Here is a 20,801-nt window from a genome sequence, read left to right as displayed (position 1 = left end):
GATGGATGGAAAAAAAGTTACTGATATACTCAAATGCTCTCTCCCCCCCCCTCAAATCAGTGATGAAATATGTTCAAGATCTTGCAAGGTCTTGCTTGCTCACTGGACCCGATTCCAGTGGTGAATGAGGCTGGCCTGGCTTAGTCTGGCAAGCGTTTAATCTTGTTTTATTAATTAACTTCTAACTTCTATTTATAAACCCCAAAAAAATATTGAAAAAATATTGTTTTATTTTCTCCCAACCTTATGTTTTGACTTGGAGTCACAAGACATTTCTAGCTTATTAGATATGTAATGAACGTTTTATATACATTCCTTAGTGTGAGAATTTTTCTTTACCATTAGATTATATTCTCTCTCTCTCTCTCTATATATATATATTAGTATAGAATATACTATATAGAATATAAAGTTAAAAGTTTCATATTTAATATTACTCGTGTACCATAATGCTAAAATTATCCCCCCCGCCCCCCCCTTTTAAAAAAAAATTTTTTTTTTTTTTTTTTAAATTTTTTTTTTTATTTAGCCAGTCAAATCGTAACAAATCCATCCGGGATATCTTTGGAATCCTGACGTCAGTATTAACCTGGATCATATGTGATATTCGCCAGAGAACCTCGTGATTTTTCTAGCCATCCACCTGCCTGAGGATGCTGAAGTGTAACAGTGAGGAGGAGAAGGCGTAAGGACGTAACGCCATGCACGCTCGCGGCCTGCCGATGCAACGCGGAAGGAGGAAAGAGGCTCCACGTCACTAAGGTGTAATATTGGCGTCAGTGCCACACAAGGTGCTACCTCAGTACGATTTCAGTACCACTTGCATGACCTCAGACATCCTCGTGTTGGTTATAGTAACTCCCACCAGCACAAACAGAAGATAAATCCAAGCTTTTCTGCACAGAGGAGCTTCCGCAGAGATTCCGGGGATTTGCTGAAGGTAACGTAACGTGCATGAAGAGACGTTTTAGTGGTTTTCTGCTACCTGCTAGCCTGACCGCCTGAACTACCGGACGGTGCCTTGTTACACAGTATTTCCTGGGGATACTCCTGACCTTTACAGCTTGATGGAAAAACAGATTATCTTATTGATGTAATGTCGCATGGACTATTAGCGCCCGAGTGTCAGTGAAGCGAGCCAGCTAGCTAGTCGGGATTTGAGGTCGGTAGGCTTCAAAGCGTTGTTGACGTTTTCGGTTTGACAGCTGTGGTATCCCTCAGGGCTGCTGCTGGTTGTATGCATCTATATCTGTGCAGGTTATCGTGTGCACCTAGTTTATTAAACTGATTACTCATTGTTAATTTGGAGGAAAACAAATAAAAGAGCCGACATCGCTAAACGGTTGTAAGTACTGCTGATGAAGCTGTAAGTACACAATAACGACACGTTTAGGCCCAGTCATTGCTTAGACTTTGATGCTGTTGATGAAATTAAACAAGATCGGTTACCTACTCACAAATCATAAGGTGTAGAAGCATGTGCAGCTAAACCTTTAAGGAAGATGGATTAGTTATAACTTGCAGTGTGTAAAAACACTTGTGAAATGCCTTGTGTGGCCTGTGTGATGACACTTGTGAAGTCTGACAGTTGTTTTGTCAAACATCATGCACGAGCTTGTTTGGCCTGATACATCTGATTTGTAAATAAAGATGCTAATATTTTAGCATGCTCCATAACACTTCGTGTTCTTTCCTTTTGTTTCGTATTTATCTCTTGAAAGTATGGAAGCATTGTTGATATCTCAGCAATATCTCATTTGAATGAGACACATAGAGTAAAATTATGACTATGTCTTCAATTTTTGTCTCACTAGTCAGTCAAAATATTTCTATGGTAAAGCTTTTTTCTCAAGCAAGTTCATCTGTTTTAGTCATGAATGGCCTTTCAAATTACTACAGTATGCTTTTTTCAGATTAATACATATATATTATTATATATGCATATGTGTATATATATGTATATGTATGTGTATATATATATATGTATATATATATATATATATATATATATATAAATTATTACTAAGCACATCAGTATGAGAGAACCTTACATAAAACCCTCGATCATATGTAACATAAGATTATGGTTTAAGTGAACTGTGGTTACTGATGTGAAATAGATCCCATTAAGAACCTGTTTTATTGGAAACACCCAGTTATTTACACCACCCACACACACCACACGCACACACACACACACACACCTCATATTCCTTCAGACTTACTGATCATCATGGATCAGTGTATATTTGTCCTGATATGAGAAAGTTGGCAGTCTGCAGTTTACAGGCTAATGTATGGAACATTATCCTCTAGATAATCAGCTAACATGACAGCAAGCTGTAAGGTAAATCAAACCATACATTTGCACAAATATTATAATAATAAATTCCCTCATGCTAATCTAACTTATATAATATATTATTTGGATTTGAGGGGTGTGGTAGACACAAAATGTTCAGAACACAAAGCAGTCTAAAAGCCTCTATGTGTTTACATCTCACAAATATAAATAAGTCTGTGCAAATCTCATCCTCTATATATAATCTTAACTTACTCCAATCATTTGCATACACAATACAATGGCAGTCACGGAAACTATAACAAGATAAATATGTATTTAGAATTCATCACAGCAGCACTGAAAAGAAAAGGGGAACTGAGATGAATTTAAATTAGTTTATTTATCGCATGTAGTCTCACTTGTTGCATTGACTGAACTGCACAGAAGCCTGCAAAGCTTCAATGTAACACTATTTCTCTTTGAACTCTTTGTAAGCTTTAAATGGGATCAAATCCTTGATTGTATGTTCGGGAAATATAGCCTTCACTTCAATTTTCTCCTTTTATTTAGATTGTTGAGTAATGTCCCAGTGCATAGCTACAGAGTGTGAAAATACAAACTAAGATTGAGATTACTGTATGACCATTAACAGATATCATGGTGAGCATATGCCTGATATTTTATTCTGGGTAAATCATGAGTTATGTTATAACTGGAACACCTAAAATGTTTATCTTCCACTTGTTGGTGCTTGTTGTTGCTAGACAGGAGCGGTGCTCTCAATCTATTCTAATCTCTGAAGATGTTAAGCTTGTTGGAATGAACCAGGTCAGAGAGCCATGACCTGGTCAAATGGCTCTTCTGTTCTGAAGTCCCTCCTTCTGTCAGAGGAGATCATAGCCTTTCCAGGGAGGGGCGTTTGGTGACATGGGAGGTAGACGAGCTAGCCCATTTGTTTACTGTACTATGTCTCATAAACCCCTATTTAAACACCTTCAGCCGCCCCATGATACATTTAATACATGTCCATCAACTTTCCATGCATAATTGTTGTCTTGATTAAAGTAAATCTGTTATGTGGACCTACTTGCCACTTTCTTTGAGTGGGTTGTAAAAGCAGTGTTTATACATGGCCATTAATTTTAGTATTATGGATCTTGCGTTGAGTAAACTTGTAATAAAAATTACAAGTATGGATACTTCAGTTAATTAAATTTACTGTCAAGAAGGTGACACTCAAATAAGCCACTTCAGTGAAGGGTGTTAATGTAAACTTATTACACAGATGCAGCTTCTTCAATGCTACAAGGACTACATTGTAAGTTAGCTTTATTATGGGAAAATAAAAAAGTGGGAGTATCTACTAAAACAAACACTTCCTTCTAATCTGCAAGTCAAAAAGGGGAACTTTGCTCAGTTCCAACTACGTGTGACACATTAACTCTGCTTGTAATATATTTACAAAGAGACTTGTGAATTGTGTAACCGGTGTTCTTTTAGAAATTAATCTTATTAAAGAATAATCTTCATTGTTATAGGTGACGTATACATGCACATAAATGGATGACAGTCCTTTACATATCTAATCAAATTAAAAGTGAATGAAAGTATAAGGGACACACTATAATGCCACTTTTAAAAAAAATTTTTTTTAATCTTAGTTCAGATATATAATGGCTGAATGATGAATTCTTCCTCTCATTCTGTGACATTTCCCATCTCTGTCAAAAGCTTTGACCTGTCTTTGATCTTATCATGTATGCTAGAGACGGATATACAGCACAGTGAGGCATGTTCACTATGCTGGGTATGTTTAGAGATAATTACGTCACACACATGGAAAATAAAAGGATTTTTCAGGTAGTTGCGTTTTAAAAGGTTTTCATTACAGTAACTTCAAAGTAAGAGTCCAGCAGCAGCTGCATGTGCATTACTGTTGTATGCACATGCATTACCAGTGGTTAAACAGTAAAACTCTCTTGTAAATGTAACACAACCCACTGCATGGTAAAGATGGTTTTAGGAATTTGTTTAACTCATTCAGTGTGGGAAGTGTGAGTTCTCACTGTGAAATATCTCACTTCAAACAGTGCATCGAAGCTTGTGGCATTTATTGTTTTAAAAAGTTGTAAAGTACTTTTTCCCATTTTGTCATGTGTGGTTTCAAGATTTGATTAGGAAGTTAACTTTTTGGGAACTACATTATATGAGATTTTTTTACCTTTCAAAATTGTGTCAAACTGCACAACAAGACAATCAGTGAAGGACAGAGCAGTGTCTACACAACCTGTTTTATTAAATTGTGTATATATATTTAAATGTAATTGTGTTTTTTGCTTCCTCAGACTGCCTCACTGTCTCAGCTTATAGATGGGTGAGTCAGGCTCACGTCGTTCCACTCTTGTGTCCCGCCTGCCAATCTTCCGCCGCAGCAGCAGTAAGCGGCAGGAGTCTCTTCCCTCCTCTCCATCCTCAGGAGGAGTGGGGAATGGCGTCCACACCTCCTCGCCTTCCAGCACAAACTCTAGTTCTGGTAGCACTGGGAAACGCCGGAGCCTTTTCCGCACTCCATCTCTCAGTTTTACAGCTAAGCGGAACAGTGATCCGCGGGTCCAGCCTATTAACTTGAACCTCACACCTCCCCTGACACAGAGCACTGATGCAAATGGAAATAACCAGCAGGCATTAACAACTTCAGTGTCAACAGGGTTCAGCGAGGGTGGTGGGCGTCCCAAGTCACGCCATTCATTCGGGTTTGGCAGTCACAGGCAAAAGAAAATCCCACGCTCTCAGACGGAAGATTTTGACAAGGCTTCCTCATCCTCCTCCACAGCCAATCGTAATGTGTTTATCAACTGTATCAGCAGCTCAGGGGCCAATGAAGGGGACGACTCTGGGTTTCTTGATGACTATAGTGGGACCAGCAATAACAACAAACGTTCATCACGACAGAAGAAACAGCTGTTGCCTAAGTCTTTCTCAGCTCACCATCGCTTCTCTCGCACATCTGATCATCACAGACCTCCAGAAGTCAATTTGGAGCCTCCGAGCTCCACCACCATCACTCCAGGGGCAGGAGGGCTCACCCCAGGGTCATGGCCAGGTGAACTGATTGGCGCGGGTGGTGAGAGCTCACTCCAGTCTCCTATAATATCAGAAGATCGAACCACAGCCATTACCCCTTCAGAGTTTATTCCCATCACAGAGGACTCTGTATCTGAGGTGGATGCGCTTCCAGCTCCCAGTCCTGGATCAGGTTTAACCCCAGGCAGTGCCTGTGTGCCTGGTCTGGTTACTGATGCTGACACACCTGCCCTCACAACTGCGCCAGACAACTTCAACGTGATAGTCTCCACCTCCCAGGTACTACAATACTTCAAGCAGTATGTTTTATGTATAAAAGGTTGCACATAAGCCTCATGCTTTGGTTTAATGACAAAGATGCATCCACCTGAAATGCTTAGTTATTTGAAGAATACGCCTGTCTGCTTCTAAGTAAATAAACTTGGTAATAAAAAAAGTATTACAAAATATAAGTATTACAAACAGAAGTTTTTTTATTTCAAGAGCAACAGCTGTTAGATTCCCCCATGGCTCATTGGGTTAAGTGTAAAATCCATAATGGGTCTTTGCTATAGCTGGTCAGGATCCAGTCCAGTTAAGATCCATTGCTAACATCAGCAATGGATCAAGTGTTTTTTGGAATTTTAGATGCGACATCTAAAATATCACATCTCTGTTACTAAAAAGAATCCTTTTAGTAAAAGACATAAGGCATTGAATAAAAGAGACATACCTGTCATAACTGGTTGTCCAATTTGACACCTCTGATCCTTCAAATACTTAAGGAAATAGTTTTTTCTTGTCAAAAGAAGTTTAAAAATGCAAACATTAACACAGTAAAATGGCTACAAAACCAGAGAGCCTTTCCTGACTATTTTTTGCCACAAAATAGTACAAATGATATGACATGCTCTCTGAATATGCCAAAACATTTTTGCTTTAAGCCCTCTAGGTAACAAGGAAAATAATTTCAACATGCACTCTGTAAACTGTCCTCTTTTTCAGGTTTTTTTCACTCCAGCCCAATCCAGTGCCGAGAAGCCCTTACTTCCTGACACCAGCACAGCCAACAACACAGACTATGAAACTGCTGTTTCCCTCTCAGAGCCTGAGACGGCGGTTCCCTGCCTTCCTGTACAAGATCAATCTCCAGAGGAGAGGAAGGAGAGAGAGGAGGAGAGACAGGAGGCAAAGAAAGAGGAATCAGCAGAGAAAAGCAAGGAGTTGGTGCAGGAAAGAAAGACAGGATATCACACAGAGACCACGAGTGAGAGTGAAGCATGTGTGGTACGCAGTGAGGGTTGCCACTCTAACCCTGAGCAATCGGAAAGGAGGGCAAGAACCACGCTCTCTTTTCAAGAAAGAGGAAGCTTCTGTGGCTGCCATGAACCGAGATCTTCTCACCTCAGGAAACCACATGCAGGTGCAATGCAATGTCACTGATTTAGTTTCACAACTAGGTTGATGCCTTGTCATGAAAGTTGTACACAGAAAGTATTTTTATAACTCGGTCTATGTCTATTTCTAGAATTGGGACTGATCCAATATTGGTGTTTGCTCCAATACTGATGTAATTGACATAAATTCCCCAACACACCTCCCTGATCCACAGAAGGACCACTTGTGGTCTTTACAAACAATAAGTTTAAGCCAAACAAAACATATTGATGCAGAATCAGTTCGTGAAATATTTCAGTTAAAACTCGTTTATATAAGTGAGGATTAAACAATGAGGAGCCGTGCATTAGACGGTTATAATGCACGACGCGGAGTCGAGAACGTCACAACGCAAAATGGATCATAACCGTCTAATGCATGGATCCGAGTTGTGTAATCCGCTTATTCCATGGTCCCAAACAGTAAACATTTCATAACAAATGTTTATTTCTTTTTTTTACAAAACTTGCTGAATAGGCTAAAGTATTGGAACTATTTTATGTTGGCTTCAGTGTACTTTTCATGCTAAATAACCGCTGTGAAGCTACAGCGCATTTCTCTCATTCACCTGTTAAAAGCCAGCTGATCTGAATCATTCGATTAACATATTGCTATGGTGACCACCTTAATAGAGGGATATTTTGGTGATTTAACTTACTGAACTACTTGTGCATATATACAAAAATAATGTTGACATTAGAATTATCACTGACCATAGTATAATTAATTCTGTATGATTCATTTTTTTTACTTTGAGTTTCTAGTTCAGTAGCATCAGAGCATTACCAAACACCCGCACTAACAAGTCTGATGAGGAATGAGCTGCTTGTGCAAATATAGCATGTCGCTAATTTGGAAATATTTACTATGAATACATAAAAAAAACAAGAAAGCAGCTTGAAATGTTTGTATAGCCAAGGTTTCTGGGTATTCAGGGTAAAATGTTGTTTCACTAATCAAGGAAGAGAAAATAGTGCACAGCAGACACTTGCTGAAGTGTACCAGCAGGACGGTACCCTTATAGCAGACAATGTAAATACTGAAGGGACTAACCTACAGAAACGTTGCTCCAATTCACGCCAGTCAACCTTTATCTGTCAAGGTTAATTCTGGAAAAGTTAGCTAGCTAAAATCCTGGAATCCTATGTGATAATGCAAGTCACATGAAGAAGCTGAAGAAAGATGTGGTAATGTCCAGCTTGGTTTGTTTTTATCACATGCTGCAGCTTGTTGAGCTGGATGGGCTTTTTTCACAGTGCAGCACTAGCAATGCTTTCACTAATGCTTGTTTAACTATGGTGCATTTTAATCAATCACAATTGGCACAGTTGTGTTTGTAGAATCTTTAAACTGAACTTAAAATTCTTGTTGACAGGCTCTATGAAGATGTTTTGGTCAAATCGAACAGCAGCTTCTATTATCAGAAGTTCTCCGCAGCAGAATTGAACCCTCTTTTCCGACACAGCAATCTGTCTAAAATGCTTTCAGACAATCTAGTGTTCCCAGATTATTCATAGACATCCTGGTTCCCTTTCTGTACAACCTCTTGGACTTTAAATATTAAAATAATCAGTCACAGTTACTGCTGTTTGCCTTTTCGCAGCCATTTGCAGTACTAGTCAAAACAGTAACCATGATCGCTGTCAAACTGATCTTGGAAGGAAATTTTGTACTATGAATTCCCCTGTCTCATCCAGTCCTCTCCAGACTGGTAGCGTATTACAAAAAAAAAGATCAGTTTACAGCCTGTTTAAATTATTCTTCACTGCAGCTCATTCTATCGTGGTAGAGTGTTATTAGTGAACCCAAATGCAGACTTTGCAACACAATAAAGGTCTACATCACAGTGTTTTCTTTAGAAATAAAGTGGGGACCTAAGGCAGCAGGTGATAGCCAGAGGTCTTTTCTAATAGCTTTGGTGACTGGTCTGGAAATTCTGTGAAACAAAAGAACAGTTTGGGCAAAATTTAGGCAAAAATGTAATAACCTGAGATGCACTTGGCTGAAGCAGAGTCTATGATATGGCAACAATTTGAGATTGGGGGGAGAGTAAAAGTAGTGAAGCTGGTCACGCAGCACCGGTGGACTGGAGGCAGATTTCAGCACACCATCTGGACTTTGACAGGAAAAAGAAGAATAGAAAAGACTTTGTGCACAGCCAAGTAAGTCAGGGCCAGCTGAGGGATGATTAAAATGTCCTGCCTAACTAAAGATTATATCTGTATATTTTTATCAAGGCACCTTTATCTCTTCATGTTTCAGGTTCACAGTTAGCTTTTCTTTTTTTTATGGTTTGTGTCTTTAGGGGTGAAAACACTGAATGAGTTAATGTGGCTGAGTTTACCAAAGCCTATATTCTCTTCACTAGATAGAGCCGTCAGTAGCAAGAAACAATGAAAAGATGTTCCTATCTCAACAGTTGACTTTAATTCCAATGTTTTTTTTTGTTTTTACACATCTTAATTCATGATTCCTTTTTTTTTTTTTTTTTCACAAGCTTCGCTGTGTAGCAGTGCCAGCCCCTACCATGAGGTGATGCGCTTGGAAAGGCGTCTACGCTCCTCTTCTGAGGGGGCTGGTGGGCCTCGTATCCATGGAAACCACAGGGATGCCCCAGGCATCGAGGGATGTGGGCTGCTCAAACACAGAAATAACTCCTCATCGTCAAAACTGGGAAGTCTGGTAGGTGTTAATCCATGTGTGTGTATGTTTGAAATTGTTTTATATGAGCAGCGTTATTAATTTTTAGTATGTGGTGTTATTGGCTATAAGTCAAGCTAGGTTATGCTCTCTTGTTGCCTAGATGTCCACACAGCTACACAGTCAGTGACCAAAGTATGACTAAAAAGACTGGCATGTGCCACTTTTTGTTGTTTGTTGTTAGCTACAGTAAGTACATTAAATTAATTAAAAAAAAAAATAAAATAAAAACCCAATTCAAGGGAAATTTAAATTAGAAGGAAGCACAAAGTGAAATTCTGTGAAATCAGAAGAGAAATTACCAACAAGTATATATTTCACCGTAGATACAGGGAAGTATAAAGTACCTCGATTTAAAAGAAGGAAACATTATTCTAACAATAATAAATATCTAACCATAATAGAGAAAACTGAAGAAACAGTTTGCTTTAGTTTGCTTTTACATTTTTATTTAATTTTCTCCTAAAATTCAGCATTAGCTGCTACCATCTTGTAAAGTTTTAAGTGTTTTCTATGTGAAGTCAAATACTGATCATTGCCGCTATTCTTGCCACAATACTCCTGCTAATAAAATAAGTCTGAGATGACACCTGTAAAAGTTTAAATGACCACTTCAGTGTTCTCTTCTGTCTTTATCTAAAGCTCTCATGTCATAATCAATAAGTTGTTACACACGTTGGGTGAGGGAGAGGCCCCATATGTCATCCTCTCATAGCTTAAAGTGATATATGGTTCAGTTCTTGCAAGTTTTCATTCATGAACCACAAATATTGGAATGATGTAAAATTAAGAAATGTTTCCACACCTAAATGAATCTGAACATTTAGTTTAACATGTATTTTTGCATTTATTTTATTTTTATATTTATACATATTTCAAATAAGCAACCTGAACACATGCACACAAAAGCACACAATAGTTAACTACACAAAAAAACCTCCAACATGCTCATAAAGACACTAAGTTATGCTGGCGGTAACTTTGTTAACTAAGATTTCATATACTGGAATGAATGTAGAGAGTTTTTAATGAGAAATCTTGTTTATGTAATGATGATGTATTGAATTTTTTTAAATTTGTCATAAAAAAACGACAACTCAAGTAACTTTAAGAATGTAATTCATAAAGATTCCATTAAAAACAATATGAGTAAATCAGGGATGCACTAATATACTGTACTGGTGGGAGTGGCCAGTATTTTTCCTTTTCATCCTAATTGTGCTGCTTTGATTGTGCTTTAAAACAGAGAGGATTTATCAACTTTGAATTTAGAGGCTTAAAAATATCTTTTAACCCAGTTGAAAAGATCATTTTATGGAAGTGGTTAAAAGACAGGATTTTGATGCATTTGTAAAAACAAATTTTTTCACATTCAAAGCCAGTTCAACAAAGGGCTGAACTACTTTTTCCCCTATTGTTATGGATACTAAGCGTGATGTGATTCTTACTCTAAATGTAGACATACTAAATATATGTATCAAACTATGCATTAAAAGTTTGCTGTCCTTAAATGAAAGAATTTGTCAAGTAAATTTCTGAAGTTCAGTGTGACTGTGTGTGTATAAAGTACTTAGAAAAACTTTTTCAGTCATCTGTCAGGTTTAAGCCTTATATCCTCCCTGTTTACTTTGTCTGGTTGCACACATTGCACTTATTTTTGATAATGCCTGCTTTAGGTATATCCCCTTTTGTTTCTGGCTGTGGGCTGAAACTACAACTAGCTATAAGACTGGTTTTCTCACAGTATCCATAAAGAAGCTCTGTGAAAGACAAGTTAGTTTAAATGAATCCCATTTATTCAAGGAGAAACCATATGCTTCCTCTGAGAGATTAAACTATGTAGGAATATACAAAGCACATTGCTATGTATAATTCAGACTCCTACTGCCTCTTGACTTATACAGTGGTGCCGTCTCCTTTTCTCCTCCATGCATGTGAAGGTCCTGTCAGGTATTTTATTAAACCGTGTCTCAACTCTCTTAACTGTCATAAAAGTTTATTAGTCTGATCATTGCCTTTGCAGCTGATGGAAAATGGCAGATATAGATACTTTAACTTCGGCATTTGCTTAGGTGTATTTGAATTATATCTAAGATTAATAATTGTTTGCAAGGAACAACTTCTGAATTAAACATATAACTAGTCAGGGGATGATTAATAGTTTAGAGGAGTCTGAATTATTGTTTATACATTTAACATGTAAACACAACAGCCTGTGCACTTGTGTAGGACAAGATTGAGACACACAGAACTTTATAGTGTTTTTTTTTTTTTTTTTTTTTTTTTTTTAAAATCACGGCATGGACACATAATGTTCAATTGGAATCAAATTAACATTTTATTTACAGTCACAAATAATTTATTTCTTGAATTTAGAGTATAATCTTTAAAATGTCTTTATGATGTGGGGCAAGCCCATACTTGCTTGAGCAGACTGGCAAGGATTACACTTCAATGTAGCTCATAAAAAAGCTTGCATTACATACAGCATTGTCAAGAATTTTTCTTTTATCACTAAGACGAGCTTCACAGCTTTTAATGTGCACACTTGTTAGCAGTTTGAGTGACATACAGTGTTTTCTGCAATCCACTTTACGTTGACTGTTTTCTTGTGCATTTCAGCAGTTGCTTAGCAGCTTGCTTGGAAGACGTCATTGAGAGTGCCTCCTGCTTTCATACGAGTCTGATTGCAGCCTTGTAAAGCCAGTTATTGTGAGACTTATATTGATCATAAACAGACAAGGATATTTTTGTCTCTGAGACAGAATTGTAATAAATCCAACCAGATATTTGGCAAACAGTAAAGATGTTTGCAAATATTAGCTATGTTCTATTTGTATAAAGATGTCATATTTTAGATATATTTATATTTTTTTTTGACAAGGTTTTCAGATATGCACAGTACTTATATTGTTACCTTTCTGTACTGTATTTGACAGTGTTTTATGTGCAGACATATGAAGTAGACCAGGCGTGGCAAATCTGGTCCTAGAGGGCAGCAGTCCTACTCAAATCAATGAGTAATTAGCAGACTTGTGCACAAGTTGTAGTGGGCAAACTCTGAACACTTGCAGGGTTGTGGCCCTCGAGGACCGGATTTTCCCACCTCTGAAGTAGACTATTAACTAGCTGTATTGCTTTCAAGAGCAGGATTACTATCATACTGATCTTGTTGGAAACTTCCAAATGCAGATCTAGTTTGTGACATACAAACTTAACTAGACAGAATTCTCATCATTTGCTGAAGACTCAAGAGTATCTGATTGGCTTTCATGCATATCGTGCTGATGACATCACCATGCACTGTAGAAAACATGAAAATATGTACCTAAAATTCATATTTGTGATTATGAAAATATGGATTCAGGTTGTAACAAAATCAAAGATATAAAGCACAGGGATTTAAGCCTGTGTCTTTAAATTGTAAAATATCATTACTTGGCTAAGATTAAATGTATGTTCTTTTCCTGCTCTGAGATGAGGGATTATTCTTCATTGACAGGAGAAGTTGTTAGAAAATTACAAATGTCAGACAATAAACTCTGCACATTGTGGATACATTTTTTTTTTTTTTTTGTCATGTAGGTTTTATTTAACAAACGGATTTCCAATTTGACTGGACATTCAATCCTGGATGCCCCTAGGTACATTGTAAACACAACTGCCTGTGAAGTGCCTATTCAGATAGAATGAAAGTCATTTGTTAGTCTGTATATTTTCCATTGCTTGAGGCCATAATACCTTGCTGCAAAGCCAAATTGCGTTCCCTTCATCTTAATGCATTTTGCCACCCTGAAGCACTGAAAAACATGTAATTTTCATCAACTGAAAATATGATTTAGACAGAGTGTGAACAGAAACCAGTGGGTTTTTACGGACAGAGCAGAACTTGCTTCATTGTATCCTGTTTTGAGTGTCATTTTATTGAGTAGCTGAGAGATTAGGTCATATTTTAATGAGACCTGAATCTGATAATATCTCTATTAACTCAAGATTTGCATTAAATCACATACAGAAAGGTGACATTGTGGGGTTGTAAGATCATATTAAGTGTGTTTCTATGGTTAGAGGGGAACATTAAAATAGGTAATTTGCCTTCAAATGAAGTCAGAACAGTATGGGTCCTCATTTCTTTTCCAGTATCCTCTAGGTTTAATACCTAAAATGAGGTGTTAAGCTGTAGTACACAGAAATGCTTTCTGTCATTTTCTGATATTTACTGCACTGTACTTCAAGTGTTGAGTAAAAAGAAAAAAACTAGCAGTGCACTTCATGTGCTGAAACACAGACTACACTAGTTTCCTTTAAAAACAAGGATTAGTTGGTAGGAAACTCAGAGGTGTGGTGGAATAGACAGGAATGTCACTGTGAATTGAGACCCTTGATCTCAGGTGTTGATCAATACATAGAATGGCCAGAAGGTTATTTATCTCTAAACAACTATGATGACAACTGAATAGTTGGTTATTGGTTATCGGTTATTGGATTTTCTGATCCATGTGTCTATAATCCATGATTCTTGCTTTACATAGAGATCATATGTTAAGTAAAGTGTTATAATAGCAACAGCAAGAATTTAGAGGTTTTGAAATAAATTAAAAGAAAATCAGTTTTTGCTAAAAAGATTTATTTGAGTAATACATGTAAAAAATTAGTGATGGTAGATACATTACAGAACAAACTAGACTGGTCCACCTGATCCATAAGTCAGTTATGCAGAATCTTATTTGGATTATTTTGACCTTTGTGATTTGTTTTTATGTTTTTAGGTAGATAAACTTACTGAAAAGAAAGTAAGTTTTTCGGAGTTAGCAACCGAGAAAGCTTCATATCATAAAAATTTTAAACAATTAGTTAAATACAAACATTAGTGGGAAAAAAAAGACTTTCCTCGAACTGTGTTCACATAACTGATTTCACACCAATTGTGTTTTTTTTATTTAAGTTTCTGTTTCAAATATTTATAAATTACAGCATTTTTCATTGTTATTGGCTGGACTGTCGATCACACAATCTATTATAAAAATGTTTAGGAGTGTTTGAATTGATTTATTAGCACCTCTTTGCTCTCCAACACTTGTGCAGTGCATGCTTTACGGCCATTAGATGGCAGCATTAACCTTTGGATTACATTTAAGCCAAAACAGACCTCATATCTCTGCATCATTATAACCAGAAAAAAATATAAACAACATGGAAGCATTTACTGACAAATTGTCAGCGTGTATGAGGTGTTTGGCATCAATTGATGTAGCATGACTCACAGCAGTCCTGTGGCTATTGCTCATTTAAGACATGGAGGATTTAACACAGACCTCATTAACAGAAATTCAGAATGATGTCAGCAGTGTTGCGGCTCATACTTAAAGGGCAGCATGGGTGGAGGAATGTTTTTGAAATATTATACAAATTGTACAATTTAATGTCTTTTTTAAAATAATTATGTTGATGTCTGGATTTTTAATGGAGTTGAAACCTTTTTCTTTGAATCTGAATTTTGATTTTATTAAGAATCTCAGCAGTATTCATACATCAATAGCTGAATAACATCAAGTTTCTTCAGAATAATGAATAAAATGCAAAGTATTGGTGAAGATGAGCATTTTGTTTACTAGAATACTGAAGTTTTGCAACTGCTTTTAAAAAAACGAAAAAAGACACAATTTGCAGTGTTTCTGGTTTTCCCAGCTGCAAGATTTTTGCTTGTCAAACATGGAGAAAGCTGACAGATGTTACACAAAACTACAGGCTCATTTGGCGTAGTTACTGGATTTTCTCAGACTAACAATATGTTTTCATGACTATGGATGCAGTGGTGGGTGACTAAGTATCTCATTAATTGCAGGTAAATTGAACAACAAAAATGAAACAACAAACAAAAAGCTAAATTGTGCCTCAAAGAAACTGTTCTTATTGCACATATTTGTAACACGTTTGAACAAAATTATCAAGTTAAAAAAAGTTTGATAAAAGTAATTTCATGTAATGACTTAATGTCAGGGACTCTTTTTAAAATTTTTTTTTAATTTTTTTATTTTATTTCCATCTCCTCATTAATTCAAGAATCTCTTTGATGAACAACAGAAATAATTTCCCAGTAGAAATGCAGGAGGCCTTCTGTAATAATGTCATTTAAATTGTACCACAAACTGATGTAATTTTTGCTCCTACGATAAGTCTACAGTTGTGATATGTGGACATTATTTACATAAAAACAATTCTCCAAGAAAAGCACAAACGCAACAGAAGCACATTATCCAAAAAGATAAAACAAAGCAAAAACAGAACTTGGAAGACAACAGAACTGAGGTCTAGAGATGGGCAAATGAAGCTTTGTGGAGCTTTTGAGACTTCTTCCCAGTTGTTTCAAAAACAGATTTGAAGCTTCAAATCCTCAGATAAACCACAACAGTGACATCTAGTGGTCAGCTGGAGTTACAGCAGCCACAAACGTCAAAACAATTTCTACTTTAAATTTATTATGCTTCCAGCACAAAAGCCATAAATTCAATCTTAAACAGTCATCTCTTCTTTCTGAGAGTAATCTTGCATTTTTAAACATCAGTAAAATAATAAAATGTTTTCCTCTCAGACATTTACTTTAAACATTGTAACAATTTTATATTATTCCATTTATTCATTTTCTGCAACCATTTATTCCTCACAATGGTTGCAGGCAGACAATTGGCAAATCCCATATCAAAAAACACCTACCTTTGTAGGTGATCAAGTCAAAAGGTTCCCATGTTGGAAATGTTTTATTTGCATTCTCTACCATTGTAGCTCTCTCTCCGTTGCAAGACTCTCACAATTAATGAAATGGTACTGGGGATTTAAAGGTGGAGTATGTAAGAGTTTCAATACTTTCAAAATAAATTAACTAATAAAAGAACTACAATCATAATTAGATAGTTTTTTTTTAAAAAACATGTAGGTTCCAGTCTGTCCATATTTGATGTGTTATTAAATTACAAGTTTAATTAATGACAAAGACCCTTCTTAAATGTTTGCCTACCAGTAAAAAAAAAAAGTGCTTTTTGTCATTTGTCATTAATTAAACTTGTAATTTAATAGCGCATCAAATACGAACAGACTGGAACCTACATGTTCAAATATTTTTCTAATTATGATTGTAGTTATTTTATTAGTTAATTTATTTTGAAAATATTGAAACTCTTACATACTCCACCTTTAAATCACCAGTCTAACTTGTGGTCTTTCTCCAGGATGTATAAGGCCTCCAATGCCTTTGGTCAGGGATGCAAGTGAAGCATTAACACAGTGATTCAAACCAGTCTGCTTCTACAAAATGAAACAAGCTTTTAAGTTTAAGTGTAAAATGTCCCATCTCTACTGAGGTCACGCAGGGACAGGAAATGAATCCAAAAAACCAGAGACAAACAAACAAAAAAGAAACTAACCATCACACATCAGTAGAAGCCATCAAAAACATCAAGCACCATGTTAGGGTAATGCTACAGCGCTAGATAAGAATAAGCTTTTCTAAACTATGACTTTACAAACAGACAAAGAAACAAGAAGCAATTCTTTTTTTGTATAATAGCAACAATCTTATTTAGTCTTGCATTCTATTTTTTCTAAGTTCTTCAGTGATAAAAGCCAATTTGATGTTTTTTTTTCCTATGACTTGGTTACACCCCCCCTCCCTAAACACACACACACACACACACACACACACACACACACACACACACACACACACACACACACACACAGGTAATGGTATGTAGTAACATTAAGCCAAACTATTCCTGGGCAGGAAACTGAACTTGTGAATTGCAATTCTTCAGCCTGTTGGTGCTGCAGGGCTGTGTCAGTCAGTTTGACAGTGTCCATAATGACTGTCAGTATGCTTCAAAATGAGAAAGATTCACATCGTGGCAAGGTTCACACACTGCTGTAGTGTTGCCTCATTACTTTTACAGATTAGTATTTTCCAAATTTGTGTTTTTGCTTCTTTTTTATGCAGGATGTATTAAACAACCTGGGTTCTTCAGAACTGGATGAAGATGATCTCATGTTAGACCTGGACCTTTCTGATGATCAGCGACATCGACATGGTAACAATTTTACTGCACTTGAGACCTTAATGTAGTTGGAGTATTCGTGTCAAACACATTTTTCAACACCATTAGCAACTGAGTTTGACTTTTAGTTTATTCTCTCAAGAAAACAGCAATCTGCATCTTTTCCTCTGTATTCTCAGGTAAAGCTCTGCTCATATATACCTTTATGTTTCAGCTCCCCTCCCATCTTTTTTCCCTCTCCTTCCCTTTGCTGTCATTCTCTACATTGTCTCGCTCTCTTTTTCATTAAGAAACATCCTTTCCATCACCTTAAAACATGAAACTGAGATGCTCCCTGCTTCTCTCTGCATGTACCATGACTTTGATGAGCTCCCTTACTCACAGCAATTTGTCTCATTTGTTGTTTTAGCATTTCAGTCCCACCGACGTACCTCATGGTAGAAAAGTGACTGGCAGTGGACAATTATTTACTGTGTCGTTCCACAATGCAGCGTTGAGTGGAAAACACTGACTTTAGCTTCTGCTCGTACAACACATACATTTTTAATCATACTGACAGAATGCATTTGGCCGCTGAAACCTCTGAACATTAACATTTATAAACATCTCTTGACACTTTAAGGAGTTAATCTTTTGGGCTTTTACTTCCTTAAAAGAGATTTACTTATTTTGTAGCTGTGAATCGATGATGCAGTCAAGTTAAATGATTGACTTTTGCAAGAACTTGCTTTATTTAGAGAAAGATTATTGTAAATAGGACATTTTGCAACCTGTTGCAAATACTGTCAGTATTGATTATGCTTCTGATTAACTCAACCTACAAACGCTTTTGCTCATGTTAAAACTTAGGTGGATTATGTGATTGAAATGTAATCATCCACTGTTTCTGTTTTTCATGTTGCTCAGAAATGACTTGACTAATGACAGATACTGGGCAGGACGGCATATGTTATTGTAAGGGTAGATTTATCTATCTCTAGGCAATATTTAACTCCCCTATGGTCTCGCCAAGTGGTTCAGTTGCAGACAAATAAAGTAGAATGCTCAATAACACTGTGGAGTAAAGACTACAATAGGAGCTTTAGCCTTAATAAACTAAATTTACTGTCCATGCAGTGTTTAGAGAGTTAGAGAGTTTGGAGGAAGAGAGTAGATTTTAGCTAAATGTTCATACACAAACAAACTACATTTGTGTGTAATGATAGCTTCTCTACAGGCACTGGTTGATGCAAAGCCAAAGGAGGCACCACCATTAATACATACTAGCTTACAAGTTTGGATGCTTAGTCATTAGACCTAATGGTTTGCAGACTGTAGCCTGAAATTAAAGGTTTGATGAATTGTGCTCATAAAGCCAGGGGACTAAGACTGTGCTTGCAATGAAATAGTACAGTTCTTCAACATTATCAAAGTGAGCAATTTAAAGGCACACATGCACACATGTTCAGAAGTATACGTCGTTATGTCGTTACGTTATGTGGACAGGTTCACGTAAAGATGTGTACATACACACAAAGATGCACAACGAGATATACATTTATCCCACTACCCGACACACCTACACACTCTCATCGGTGCTTCACATTTTTACCTCTCTCATGTGGCCTGTTGAAGCCTTTATTAAAAAGAAAGCTGTTTCACTGCAATTTATGGTCAGCAGTGTTCAGCTGCAGTGTTGAAATCACACATAGACAGACTGAGGGACCTTTTGCAAAAAAAAGCAACAAATACAAAATTAAGAAAGCTGTAAATTTTGTTGAGTCTAATCTAGGTTTTTTTTAAACTCCAGGTAGCAGCATGAATTTAAACGAAGGGAAAAAAAATTATATGTAGTAATTTTGTGCATTTGGGTACATCCGCAGTGTCCAGAGAAGACTCCAGCCAGTCTCTGACCTCCTGTCTTAACCTGCTCCCTTCCCCTATGGAACCATGTGGCGATCGCATCCCAGGAAAAGAAAACAGTCAGAGGTAAAGACATGCTGTCGTATATTAACAGCACATGTTTAAAGAAAACTTTTTTTACTCTATGAAGAGGAAATTGCAACTATGAAGAAAAAAATGGCATGACTCCCTTACCTGCCCAGTCAACAGTATTTTCGTTTGAAGGAGATGGACAGAAGAGGATAAAGTTGTCCCTTGTTTTAATGATTAATATCCTTTTTGGGGTTTTAATGGGTCCAAAACTATTCAAGAGGTGCTGAATATTAAGCATCAAATGGATGCAAAATGATCATTGACCAACCTCAAATGACATAAAATGACAATGAATGACATTTACCAACCTAAAACTTTTAGATGCAACCCTTGTCTAACTCACCGGAATCAAATGAATGGCTTATTATCAGTCCTCTGCAGAGCTGGATGACATGCTGAAGAGGGAATTCAGCTATTTGATCCAGGTGGGTTGGACAAGGGTTGCATCTAAAGGTTTCAGGATGGTAAATCTCGAGGACCGAACTTTGGCACCGCTGATCAAAGGTTTATAGTGACTTGAAATTTCCCGACATAGAATTAAATTGTTACTTTTGTACAGCGGTTAAACCTCAACTAAAACTTCATGTTGATGATAGTTTTGACCAAACCATCTGATACAGTACAGTATTATGGTGGCAGGGTTGTAGAACCACCATTAAAGAAACATAAGACAGAAAAAAAATGGCCACGTGTGGTCTTGGCTGACCTGAAATGGAATCCAGACTTGTCCAGTTAGATCATATTGAGTGCTTCAGGATCAGCTTCAATTCACATACCCAGAGGGTAATTTTCCTCTGTACACTATATTCTCATTACATTACAGCTACAGGATGAAGTCTTTTTCATAAGAGAAAAAAAGAGAAAGATGGAAGGGTTATTGTCTCTTCCTGGAACTGCTGATCTTGACTATTCTACATAAATGTAACTTGTTTTATGCGTTTCCCTCCCTGTGAGATGAAACGGAAAGACGAAGGCTAAATAAATAACTGAGCTTTCCGTGAATAAATATCAAAGTTGTCTTTTTGCTCTCCTCTGTGTTTCGGTAGGTAACGACTGAGAACACTTACAGTTTCTGTTTATACATATGAGGTCCACTACCAGAGCCTGTTTCATATGTATTATGTGTTTTGGCCACTTATTTCCTCTGTATGCCCAGAATCAGGATACTTCTACACAACCACACACACACACACACACACACACACACACACACACACACACACACACACACACACACACACACACATATACACATACACATATACACATACACATATACACCATTTCATCTTCAA

General features: G+C 36.9%; 1 protein-coding gene across 1 annotated transcript in view; it reads left to right on the top strand.

Annotated features, from left to right (window-relative positions):
- Positions 1 to 4,654: 4,654 nt before the first annotated feature.
- ccser1 (coiled-coil serine-rich protein 1) overlaps positions 4,655 to 20,801 on the top strand; it is a gene marked incomplete at both ends in the record, with an annotated part of 117,543 nt that continues 101,396 nt past the window's right edge. Inside the window, 5 exons of the mRNA XM_079250883.1 lie at positions 4,655 to 5,647; positions 6,353 to 6,770; positions 9,282 to 9,466; positions 17,475 to 17,565; positions 19,395 to 19,500. Of these exons, the coding sequence (XP_079107009.1) occupies positions 4,655 to 5,647; positions 6,353 to 6,770; positions 9,282 to 9,466; positions 17,475 to 17,565; positions 19,395 to 19,500 (1,793 nt within the window). The remainder of the gene's footprint in view (positions 5,648 to 6,352; positions 6,771 to 9,281; positions 9,467 to 17,474; positions 17,566 to 19,394; positions 19,501 to 20,801) is intronic.

This window comes from Telmatherina bonti (assembly GCF_933228915.1).
Source record: "Telmatherina bonti genome assembly, chromosome: 13".
Taxonomy (NCBI): Eukaryota; Metazoa; Chordata; class Actinopteri; order Atheriniformes; family Telmatherinidae; genus Telmatherina; species Telmatherina bonti.
The sequence above is the reverse complement of the archived record's forward strand: the minus strand, read 5'-3'. Positions and strand labels throughout refer to the sequence as shown.